The sequence below is a fragment of the Lonchura striata genome, chromosome 10, assembly GCF_046129695.1.
Source record: "Lonchura striata isolate bLonStr1 chromosome 10, bLonStr1.mat, whole genome shotgun sequence".
NCBI classification, from domain to species: Eukaryota; Metazoa; Chordata; class Aves; order Passeriformes; family Estrildidae; genus Lonchura; species Lonchura striata.
This window is the reverse complement of record NC_134612.1, coordinates 7661089-7673903: the sequence shown is the minus strand read 5'-3', so window position 1 is coordinate 7673903 and position 12815 is coordinate 7661089. Positions and strand designations below refer to the sequence as shown.

General features: G+C 42.1%; 1 protein-coding gene across 3 annotated transcripts in view; it reads left to right on the top strand.

Annotated features, from left to right (window-relative positions):
* SPSB4 (splA/ryanodine receptor domain and SOCS box containing 4) overlaps positions 1–12815 on the top strand; it is an 81197-nt gene that overhangs the window by 12942 nt on the left and 55440 nt on the right. For 2 of the 3 annotated variants that reach the window (XM_077785551.1, XM_021553668.2), the window contains exon 2: positions 9039–9895. In XM_077785551.1, the coding sequence (XP_077641677.1) occupies positions 9202–9895 (694 nt within the window). In that variant the 5' untranslated portion in view covers positions 9039–9201. Of the gene's footprint in view, positions 1–8585; positions 8798–9038; positions 9896–12815 lie in introns of those variants that run through there. The other variant, XM_021553666.3, reaches the window with a different exon arrangement.

Here is a 12815-nt window from a genome sequence, read left to right as displayed (position 1 = left end):
AACACTGTCCCACTGGACATCTTAGTTTCTAGACTGGAGAGACATGGATTTAATGAAAGACTCACTTGGTGGATAAGGAGTTGGCTAGAGCAGGGTGCCCAGAGATTTTATGGATGCCCCATCCCAGGAAGTGTTCAAGGCCAGGTCGGATGGGGCTTTGAACAGCCTGGTCTAAGAATAGGTGTCCCTGACCATGGCAAGGAGGTTGGAACTAAATCTTAAAATCACAGAATATCCTCAGTTGGAGGGCACCCAACAGGATCATTAAGCCAAACTTCTGGCCCTGCCACTCCTCCAGGACACTCCAAGAGTTGCACCATGTGTCTGAGAGCATTGACCAAACACTTCTTGAACAGGTTTGGTGTAGTGACTTTCCCTGGGGAGCCTGTCCAGTGCCCAACCACCCTCTGGGTGAAAAAAGTTTCCCTGATAGCCCATCTAAACCTCCCCTAACTCAGCTTTGTGCTATTAACCCGAGTCCTGATGATCCTTAAAGTGCCTTCCAAACGATTTTGTGATTCACCATTGTGAGACCCATTCTGGGTTCTCACCAAGGTGTCCTTTGTGTCTTCAGGAGTCAGATTTTTGACATGGGGACATAACTGTCTGTGAATCTTTAACTCCTTAAAGTCCTGTGCCTTTCTCCATCCTCCCCTGTGTTGCCAAGTGCCCTATTTCCTAAATTTCCTAAATTAATAAAAAACAGACACAAAAATACTACTTGGTAAAATGGAAAAGCTTATATAAGCATGAGGAAAATAATTTTTGTTGCTTAGAGCTTAGGCAGTTTGTTTCTATGAAATTACTTTCTCCATTATCTCCACTTGTCTGTGCAATTGTTCTCTACTGACAGATGGGCTTTAGTAGTGGTTGGTGTTTGTAACAGATGAAATTCATTGCTGTTGCTTAAATAATGTGGGGTTTTGCAAAAACATTCATTTAACAGGAAGTTTTGTCCTTTTGTCAGTGCTCCAAAGAAACTTGATTCGTTGCCTCACCTGGGAAATACAGAATCTGTGCAATCTGATTTTGTCATGATGTTTCTTTAACATATGTGAAGTGTGTTTACTTAATTTCTGTTGTTTAGAAGACGGAACTGTGGGGCTGATGAAGCATTGCTTCCTGGTTTTGTGTTTTGTGGCTGACTTGCCATGAAATCTTCAGGACACTTTGCCTGCAGTTACAGCTTTGATGTGAGCTCCTCCTCATCAGGGTTTCTTGGCAAGATCTGGCAAGCCCAGCCTGGTGTCCCATGTGCTCACTTTCGGGATGTCTGTCCTGTCCTGCAGGAACAGTTATTCCTGAGCCTGCTGCTGCCCTGGCAGAGTTGGCTGAGGGTGGCTATTGACTGAAGTAGCTGAGGGGGAAGGATTGGGAGGGATGCAGATGGTGTGATTGTGTAAGTCTATTTTCCTATTAAACAAAAAGAATACACTTTTGTTCAGCATCAAACTTGTTCTTGTGCATTCATCTCCTGCGTGTTTTTGCAAGAACAATGGCTGGGTTCCCTCCAGCCTTGCCCTCCCCCTCTCACTCTGCAACCCTGACTGGAGGGAATGGGCCTGACCCTGTGTGCATTTGTGTCCACCTGTGGCTTGTCCAAGACAGCCTTTTGGGGCATCTCTTCTACATCAATCTGTTCAGTTCCCAGGGGGAAGAATATCTTGAGCTCTTGTCTGCTGTGTCTGGCCAGAGGCACAGTCTCTTTGTGTCACGGGACTCCTGTAGCTCTGCTGGAAGTATTAATTAACCCAGGTCATTAATATCAGGAACTGGGAACTGCCTCTAATGGGCTGCTTCAGCTGAGCACATCTCACAGGTGTTGTCTGTAACTGCTTCAGTCCAAATGGGAATTACACAAAGTAAGTCTTGGATGCAAAAGATGATTGCAAAAGTATCCCGGTCATTCAAAGAAGCATTGCAAATTTTAAGCTGGTGGTGAATGTCTTTTTATAAAAGATACTGGGGCAAGGCCTTAGATCATCCACTACAAAATGTACAGACAGGCACTGTGAGAGTGGAGCCGTGTGGAGTCTGGCAAATCTGCAGTAGCCTTGTGATGTTGTAGACACCCAGAGAGCTGCCACTAGTGAGTGTTCCTCTTTAGCCCCATCCTTACCATGGTCCTGGTAAAAGCCATTTGCAGACTGAGGCTCCCTTATGGTTCACAAAGCCTCGCCAAGCTTGGAAAACACTGACACAATCACAGACTGAAGCTTGAGCTGGGGGGCCAAATTTTCATCCAGTGTGATCTTACAGTTTCTGCAGTTGCAGTAAAGTTCTGGTGAACCATTCTATCAAGCCAGAGAAGCTCTCATCTGTCTGATTGTCGCTTCCTACCATCCCTCAGTCTGCTCAGGGATCATCTCTGGCACGTTCCCTGGGATTTGCAACTGGCTAGACTGAGGAATGATGCTTTCCAGAAGTATTTCTCTCATTTATGGCTTTTTAACTTATTTCATTTTAAAGGCCAACTGGCTTCACTGCACATTACAGAAAAAGGAACTGCAGTAAAAGAAAGGCAGTGGGAATGTATTCAGCCACATTTTGAGGCTGTCACTTAATGGATGTACTGATTTTGAAACTGAAGCTGTAGGGCTATTGATCCTCTACAAAGCTATAGAGTTAAAATGTAAAATGAATTGTCTAAAAAGAAAAGGGGTAGGCTGGTGAAAAGTAGTAATGACTGGTGAGAAACTGCAATATCAAAATTTAATTATTCCTTGGGTTTTAAATCTCATGTGTGTGACACCTATTGGTATTACTTACTTGGTGAAGCATGGTGAGTAGAAATATAAAATGGCAAATGATCGTGTAAAATGCAAAGTGGAGCGGAAAGCATAATTTTCAATTTAGTGTTAAGCCTTTCTCGTGTGTTAATTTACTCTTGATACAACCTTGACACTTGAATATTAAAAATGGTCACATCAGCTGTTTGGGAAAAACAGGAAGGCATTTACTGTGCCTGAAGGATGGAAGATGAATGATTTTGAAGAGAGAAGATGTAAGCAGAAGCTCATGCCTGTGCTGAATTCAGACATGAAGTTTAGGTGTACCCCTTCGGACAGCTTGAAGTGACTATGGAAATTTGCTCCATGGTTTGGACTGCTGCCTAAATGAATGGTTCTGCCTTTGAGATTTTAATTTTTTCTCTCTTTCCTTTTGCCAGAGCAAGTATTTACATAACTGTCTGGTATTCTGGATCAGAGAGCTTATTCACCTGAAAATAACCTGGCAAAATAAAACACTAGATTTTACTCGCTTTAGTTTTCTGAGGCAGACCCATTTAAAGGCATTTGAATGCAGGTGGCTGAAGACAAAAGGGAAGAATGACTAGGAAGGGGTGGTGGAAAGGATGTAGCAGCTTGAACATCTGTACCCTTACAGCAATTGTGGGATTGCATGGGTATTCCTGTTATATACCCTGGAAAGAAAAGGGCTGCTTCCTTTCAGGAACTTAAGAACTGAAATATCACTAGTCTTAAAAGTGCTTGTATAGTAAAAAAGTAATTTTTGTTGCATTGTGTTACTATATTTGTTTTTCAAATTGCATTGCTGTAGTCTGAGAAGTGATTACACAGAAAAACTGTTTACAGACTTGAAGTATTTTCAGTTCATGTTTCTTCCGAATAGAAATGTCTTCATCTAAAACCAACTTTCAGCATGAAAGGGGAGAATTACAGAAACACATGCAGAGAGAGGAAGGCATAAAACCAACCCGAAACCTCAAGTCAGCTCCATTCCAAAATACAGTAGATGGAAGTATTTAAAAATATACATTCCACTGTATTCATTGCTAGTCGGGATTCTTTCTGCATTCTTCATCATATGACTAAAGTGCTTCTAAGTCAGATGGTACAGATGGTATGGTATTTCAGATTATTCTAATTCCAAGCAGCTAAATGCACAGTCTTTTTTAATAACAAGCTTATCCTGAATTTTGAAACAATTACATTTTTGTGGCTTTATAAAACAAGTTACTCTTTACGGAGGAATGTCCTTGGGATTTTCAGGATTTGCATTCCTTTCAGGAATCGAAGAAGTCATGACTTAGTGGTGCATTGTTCATCCCACATATTAAATGTCACTTGCTAAGTGTGCATGCAGCATCAAATTTTGTCTGTAGCACAGGATAGCTTGGAATAGCCAAGCATTTTTGTCTGGTTGCATTGTTACTGCATATTCCCAGTTTGACCAAGGAAGCCAACATTGTTGATTTATTGCCCATTTTGAACAATGTTGGATAGCAGGATCTATAGTTGAATCCAGGCTACTCAGTCTCTTTAAGTGCCAAAAATGTGCTTAATTCATTGTCACCCTCAAAACAGTGTTGTCATGGTTATGTAGCTGTTTGCACACTGGGAACAAAGTTGATAGACACTGGGCCTTGTGCCTTCACATTGTCTGGCTGGGGGTGAAAGTCCTTGTCCTTGAATATACATAAACCTTTTCATCGATTTGCCCAGCATAGCATATAATGTGTTTTTCTTCTTCCTAGTCCTCCTGTAGGGACTTTTGGACTGCAGTTACGTTCAGAGTGTTCAGACACTGTGTCTGTTCTGTTCAGGCATCTGGGGATGGAGCAGTTTTGCTGCCCACAGAGGAGCGGCCTTGGTTCAGAGACTCCTGCTGCCTCTCTTGGCATTCAGGAGTCCTTGCTGGCTGGTGACAAAGCCCATGTTGTCAGGGGAGGTGGCACTGAGGTCTGGCTGCAGAAAGAAAAAAAAGAATGTGGGCCAATAGCAGGAAGAGTGAGAGCTGCTCTGTAGACATAGGCAATGCTGTTGGATAGAGGCATCTCCTTCCCTGCTATTTCTGCTAGCCCCTTTCACTGGTCAGTGACACTGGGTGGGACTCACCTGCTTCTCACTCTTTGGGTAAGTGGTATTTTAGGAGGAACCTGAATCTTAGCGTGTTCCTAATGTAGTTTTTAATTGTATTTAAGTGCTGTCATTTCTTATACATGTTTGTCAAGCTTCCTGCATGTCTAGTTTGTGATCCAGAAGGAAATACATCTATGAATGCTGAAAGCTGACTTTGCTGAAAGTATGTTTATTTTATTAGTATGTTCTACTGATGCCAACATACCAAACTTAAGTAATGCACCCTATTTAATTACAGCAAAGTGATGTCCCAGCAAGCCTTTATGTAGTAAGTGTAATTTGTGATTTTATTGTGAATGTTTTCCCTAAATATTTTAGCAGTCTGAATGAAGATACTGCTAAGTGACATTGACACGCTTTTCCTGTTTGGAGTTGTACTGTTCCTGTACAGTACATTTACTCTAATCATTGTAGCCTGACAAAGCTCAGCATGAATGGGAATCTGTAGACAGAAATTATTTAGGCTGCAAAAACCAGCAGTCTTCTCACACAGGGATAAGTAGTGAAATTTAGTGTTAGTCACTAAACCAGTGTAATGGAGAGGTCATATATTAAGACAGTTCTAAATAGTTTATTGTTTAATTCCTGTAGTGGTTTGAAATTATGGGAAGAGCAAAGATTTGGCACAACCTTCAAAGCAGTGAAAATTTATGTTCTTGCTATTTCTGAATTTTTATGTATCTGGTGAGACGATTTAGGCAAGAAAATCTAAGTTTCTGTACAGCGTGTAAGATTGCAAAAAGAGCAGATGAATGACACTGTGCTTTGACAAGTTTGTATTAACTCAGGAGATGGCAAGAAGTTTTTACAACCAAATATTTCTGTAAGTGGGTTGAACTCTAACGAGTCTGACAGGAATAATCTTTTGTCCCTAACCCACAGCTTTTGGTAATGCTGTGTAGTGTATTCATCCCGTGCTGCAGACAGGAAGCAGGTCTGGGTACCTTTGCCAGATGAATTTTCTGTCACCCCCCTTCCCTCCGTGGGAGTGTGCCCAGCTCTCCCACAGCTGCTGCTGCGAGGAGAAGCTGCCTGCAGATCCCCATGGTAGTGGGGCAAGTGTGATATTCCTGAGGCTTCTGTGCTGCCAGTGTGTGACCTGTGGAAGCAGGGAGGATTTTGTTGGTGAAGACAGGCTGGGCCCTGGTGAGCTGTGTCCCTCCACCAGCAGCTCGTGCTAGGGTGGAGGGCACAGTGGTGGTCCATGCCTCAGCTGGGTCTCTGCCATCTGCTTGGTGTAAAAAGAGAGGACACAGGCAAGGCCTGTGATCTGGCTTTTGAGACACATTGCTCCTGCAAGCCCCCAAGAGGACTGTTTTGAGCTGTCAGGAGGACTTTATGGATGAGTTGCTCCCCATGGAGCTCACATTGCTGCTGCCTGGGTTGGGAGGCAAGGCTGCTCCTCACATAAAGTCTTCATGTCAGCTACTACTCAGCTCCAGCAGCCAGAGCTGCCTAACTGAAAGATTTTTCCACTGTTGTTTTATACTATGTCCATGCAAAACTATTTGGCAAAATATTTCATTATATAATTTTGTGGTAATGTTCATGTGTGATTAAAGACTTAGTATTGTAAAATACAGTTTCAAATTAAAATACTTACAAGTATTAAAATACTTGAGGGCATCCCAGAGTGCAGGCACAGTTGTGTGTGTATCAAGGTACTCATAATGATGCATTTTACTCCTCTGAATTACTGATCTATCTATTAGCAGCCTGTTTATGTTACAGTTTGGGCACATGAGGAAGAATGTCTGTGGCTTGCCAAGTGAGTCAATTCAGTGTTTATAATTTCTTGGTGATTTGCCAGGCAAACATCTGTGCCAAGTTTAGTTTCTCATGTGATCAGGAAGTGATACAGCAGGATGCACTGAGGACTTCCCCGGCTGTCTCCCCTCAGCACCCTGACAGGAATGTGGCAATTGTCTTGTGCTTTAAAGTAGAAATTTTCAAAGGCATGTAGAGCTAAATCTCAAATAGATGTCACTGACGTTCCCTTTGAAAGTCTGATGTTTTCCCCTTTTGTTTCCTTTCAAGCTCAAATAAGCACTTTTTAAAAGGAGCTACCCAATCCTTGAGCATGTGTCCTCCTATGAATGTTTGCTTACAACACTTATTCCTGTTCCTTCCCTGTGTGTGTATAAGTGTCACTATTTAATTTCTCCTTGGATTTTAGGTGTGGAATAAAGTACTGAACTTGCCTTGCTGGGTCAAATTGGCATCATAGTATTGAATCAACCCATGAGCCCTTGTGCACTATTGGAAATGGGAAGCATCAGCTTAAGTATCATTGCTGTTTAAAGTTTTGGATTCCTCTTACATGGTTTGGAAAGGAATAAGGGGGATCATTCAAGTTGACCTCACGTGGAGAGCTCCTGTGAACTGTGAGTCTTCCTGCAAATATGATATCAGGGCGTTGGATACTTATGTATATTGTTTTATTTCCAAACATAAAAAGTAGTTACAATGAGTTGGTTCTTTTACACCGATGTGTGTGTATATGCTCTTGTGGGAACCAGCCACCAGAAAATATTTTCCTGTAATAACTTAACTGTCATGTGATTTTGAAAAATTACCTTTGTACTTCTTTTTTTGTTTTGTCTTGTTTTTTTGGGTTGTTTTTTTTTAAGAAGACTAGATATGGCTTCTGTATTTCATACTTGCAGAAAATACTTTACATGTTATTTGCCACTGGAAATAATAAGAGAACTTCATTCACTTCTCAAACTTGGATGGTAAATTTTATAGGGTTTTTTTTGTAAACTTCTTTTTGTTCCCTTTTATTGCATATACATGTTTCTTAGCTTCTTTCAGAAATTATCTTTGGAATGGGACTGTGTGTTTGGAGTAGAAGTTCTTTAAAAGGAAGAACATGGGCTTGACTTAGCAAGTGAAATATTGCAGGATGTTTTTTGCAAGAGCATTTCTGCCCATCTGCTGTTTGGTATTTTATGACAAGCAACTGTCACTTGGGCTCTTTAGCCTCTTGAGAATGTGGAGATTTTTTGCTTCTTGAAGCACATCACCACTCTGTCAATAAATAAGCAGAGTGACTCTACTCTGCTATATTTGAATATTCCTGGATTTGGCACTGATCTTGCTAGAGGACAGAAGTATGTCTGCTGCTGCAGATATTCTATTTGATCCCATGTCAATCATGTATTTGAGTATATGACTTTGTCTTCATTTCTACTCCTCTAGTACTTTTAGAAGTTCTTGATTTATCTCTACACTCTACCTGAGCTCTAAAATGTGAACAAATCTAACTTATCCAGGCTGCAGAGAAGCTTTTCCTGGTGCTTTTTTCCCCTGTTTGTCTGTGGAAGCAGAGAAATAATATATTTCATAATCATGTATTCCCCAAAATGTGTCTTGCTGTGTTTCAGGTCAACTGAATACTGAAATACAGGAACTGTGGATAAGCCTGCTGTCCATTAGCATTAGGAACATCCCCAGTTGCAGTAGCTGCCCATTAGAAATGTCTGCCAAAGAACTGAAACAGCCAGTCTTCATTTGTCCTTCCACGGCTCCTTTTCCTACTTCCTTCTTTTTTCTTTTAGCTCCTTTATAAAAAAAACACCCCAAAATCTTGATGAATTTTGGATGTTTTTCTCCTTTTATTTAATGTCAGGGTAAATTAAAAAGAAACATGTAAATTTTGCTGCCGTTTGCTGTTGGCTTCATATGTTTTAAAAAGGTGGAGAAGCTGAAGTCTCTGTCACCAGGGCTCAGGATAGAGCATGTCTGGAAATAAAAGATTCTGACCTAGTGTCTGCCTGAGACTGAACCAAAAGCACAAGTGAAAGTGAAGCTGCTGCAGCACATGAAGTTTGTCACTGCTGTTGGGGAACAGCATCTGCCTGCTTTGGGCCCGCTGTGAACTTGGCCAGACAAAATAGGTGGAAGGGCAGAAGGTGAGGAATGTCTGCATCCTATCATGAATTGGAGGAAATGACTGTCTGCGCTCTGAGCGCTGGTGGGCTCCGCATCCTGCTGGCAGCCTGGCTAGCGCTGCAGGACACTGCACAAGGAGGAGTGAATTTAGCTCTGGTGTTTAAAATAGCTCCTAGGGATGAGAAGAAGCACTTCAAAAATATGCTGTGGGTTTTCTGTTGGCTTTCTTGAACTAACTGGAAACTTTCTGCTTTCTTTCAGGAGCATTTTTTACTCTGGAAACATTGCTGCTAAAAAACTCCAAACAGGAGGAGTAAATCCACTCAGCTTGTCAGGTCACTGCCTCAGTGTAACGGTGCTTTCATGAGGTGACATTGGGCCAAAGTCAACTTTTCTTTCTCCTTTGTAAACCTGCAGCCAAGCAATGGGCCAGAAAATCTCAGGGAGCATAAAGTCTGTGGATGTGAGGGAGCCCCCTTATAGACCCGTGAAACGAGAGCTGAGAGGCCCGGATTTCTGCAAGCCCGCGCGCCTGGACATGCTGTTGGATATGCCCCCTGCCAAGCTGGAGGTCCAGTACAAACACGCCTGGAATAACGAAGATCGCTCGTTAAATATATTTGTAAAGGAGGATGACAAACTGACTTTTCACAGACACCCGGTGGCCCAAAGCACAGATTGCATCCGGGGCAAGGTGGGCTACACGCGGGGCCTGCACGTGTGGCAGATCCACTGGCCCACGAGGCAGCGGGGGACTCACGCCGTGGTGGGCGTCTCCACGGCCGACGCGCCGCTGCACTCGGTGGGATACACGTCCTTGGTTGGTAGCAACATCGAATCCTGGGGCTGGGATCTGGGGCGCAACAAACTCTACCACAACTGTAAAAACCAGCCCGGGGTCACGTACCCCGTCTTTTTGGAACCAGATGAGTCTTTTGTACTCCCAGACTCCTTACTGGTGGTTTTGGATATGGATGAAGGGACGCTTAGCTTCATGGTTGATGGACAGTATCTTGGAGTGGCCTTCAGAGGACTAAAAGGGAAAAAACTTTACCCCATAGTCAGTGCAGTTTGGGGGCACTGTGAAATTACAATGAGATACATCAACGGACTTGACCGTAAGTGTTACCGAATTTGCTTGTTACCCTCTCAATTTTTCTCATGTAGAGGTTTTTCTTTCTTCTTTTGCTGTGCACAGTATGCTGGGGTGAACAGATGGTTCAACTGCAAGGAGACTGCACCCCGTATTTACTGCCCACAATGAATATATCTCTGTGTCTTGTAATACATGGTATGATTGTGTCAAAATACCTTCCTTTTTGACAGGCAGAGTGGCAAGAATTCTATGTCCAAAGAAACCGAACAGGCTGAGAAAAAGATATTGAGAAACTTCCTGGGTATATTTAACAGTAAAACTCTTGTTTACTGGAGGATATGTTTTAAATCTGTGGTTTCCAAATAGGATTTGTGGATCCTGTAAAAATTTCCTGTATTAGTGGAAACTCTTACATGGTGTGCATAAACATACTTGAAGACTGGCCAGACAACTTTCTTTCTGTAGTTGCCTTCTCAGAACCCTCAGAAGCAGCTGTGGATCCCCAAGAATCTAGAAACTCAGGTCAAATACTGCTTTCAGCAGTTTTTCTGAAAGAGAGCTGTGTTCCTTAGTTCATTTCAGAAGGTACTCTCTCAGAGTATTGTCCAGAAATCCAGGTTTTTGGATAAGCATGAGCTATTTCTGATCTAACACGGTAATAGCTAACGCATTTGTTACATAACAAGGAGAAGCATGTTGCTGCTGTGACCCCCCAGGCAGTGGCCCAGCAGAAGGTGAGTGGCAGAAGTGGGTCCTGTCCAGTTCTCCATGCACAGGAATGTGTGGGCTCTGCCAGGTCTGAGCCAAATTCACACACAGGAGCATGCACTGCCTCAGAACTCCCTGAACTGAGCCAACTTGCAGGCACAGTGAGCAGGCTATTGGCACACAAAAACGGGAGCCAAAATTTCTGTTTGGATGATCTTTAGTCCACTTGTTCCTTCATGGTAGCTAAATTCAAAGAACATATTTTGAATAATACTTCTGTTTCCTTAGGGGATGTAACTAGAGATGTTAAAAGCAGGGGATCTGTTGCATGGCAGGGCTCAGTAGCTGCTGATAGAGCCTAGGGACCCCTTGCTGGTGAGGGCCACATCCTGCAAGAAGGGATGCTATTCACTGTCTGCTTCTCAGCTGCTGGAAGCTGAGGAATAAAAGAACGGACAAGGTAACAAATGGAACATGGTTTTTGTTTAAAACTGTATTATCTGATGTGTAGTAGGAGCTACAAATATAAATATATAGAAAAAATAATAGATGACTGAGCAAAATTTTCATGTTATTTTGGACTCTTCGAATGGAACTTGGTCTTTCAAGAAGGCAGAAAGAGCAAGTGTTCAACACCTGCATTTTATTAGTAATTTCTAAAAGAATTTACTATCCTTTTCCATTAGGATGGAGTGGTCTATCTTTTTTTTTCTGTCAAAAATTAATTCTCTGCTCAGTAACCTTATATCTGACATACCAAGTAGAAACAAAATTAAATAGTTCAACCCAGCTTAAGATTACCTTTTCTAAACATCTGTAATAAGCTCTGGGGGAAAGACTTTTTATCCACAGAAGCCCTGCAGGTTTTACAGCTGATGCTAAATGACAGCTTCCCAAGTGCTTTCATATAGGGGAATATCCACGGATCTTACATATTTTTCAATTACTCAGTCATTGCAGAATGATGTGCTGACAGTCTTTTTCTTGGATTGTGGGGGAGAGAGACTTTTGCAAACTGAGTATTTGTTTGCAAAAGCAGTTTTTATAATACTGTGAATATCTGCCAAACTAAGCAAAGTACAGCTCAGCTTGGTCCATCACATCCACACGAGGAATTATTCTGCATTCCTTTTGTAGCTTTCACAGGGCTGCTCAAGGGAGCTCTAGGAAGATGAAAACACCGGAGGAGGATGTGAATGAGTTTGGTAGAAATTATAAAATAAAAGGAACTAAGTGGAGAAGGATAGCTGTGGTCTGTGAGATGGCAGAGAGAAAAATTCCCATCTGGTTTCTCATGGGATAATTTTGCTGGAAGAGACAGGATATCCCTGAGAAAGTCAAAGTCTCTATTATTTTTAAACACATGAACCCGTGGATAAAAGTAAACTTGTGAACTAAACTTTTCTGTAGGCCTGAGTGTTAATCTGATCATGTGAAGAGGAAGTTTACAGCCGCTTTGCCGTGGGGCATTTTGACATCCTGGAATCACATCATTTGTTATCACATATTCACTGATCCATTACTGTCCTGCAACAAAAACAGCATTCAAGAAACCAAATGAGCTTGTTTAGCTGGTGCTGCAGAGCAAACACTGTCTCTTTACCACTAAAGGTGTTTCTAGCCAGGCAGCCCTTGTGCAACAGTACAAGTTTGGCTGTGGCACTCTCCATGTTTGCTCTCATTGCACTTTTGATTGCAGGTTTTTATAATTGCTTGTTCTTGTGAAAATCAAAGCAAGTATTGAAGAGCAGTTGTGTTCACAAATTTAAATACATTTGAACATATATGTATGTGGGGAGTTGTTACTGTTTGATTCCTCTCTAATATTACCAAGCTATTCTTTTTCTCCCCTTTTTCCCCCCTAATCTTTCTTCCCCCCTATTCCCTGGAAGTATTTCCTACTCCTGAATGCAGCTTTTGGTAGATCTGGCCATAAAAACTTAGCTGGTCTTGAAGCTGCCATCAAATAGTACCTCATAACTTTCTCTTCAGTGATTGTTGCCATTCAGAATGCAAACCACAGCTTGTGATGGTTGTTTGTGTGGAGTCCTGCAGGGCAAGCAGAGACCTCCATGGCAGGGATTTCTAGTGTTTTCAATACTTGCTGCTTAAATTGAAGACTTCTGAATACATTAAAGGCCTGTGTATTTCAGTTGCTTGGCAAAGAGTGAAAGGCTTGCAGGAATGGGAGAGTAAAAGGCTGAGATGATGGCTTTCATGCAGCTGCAATGAAC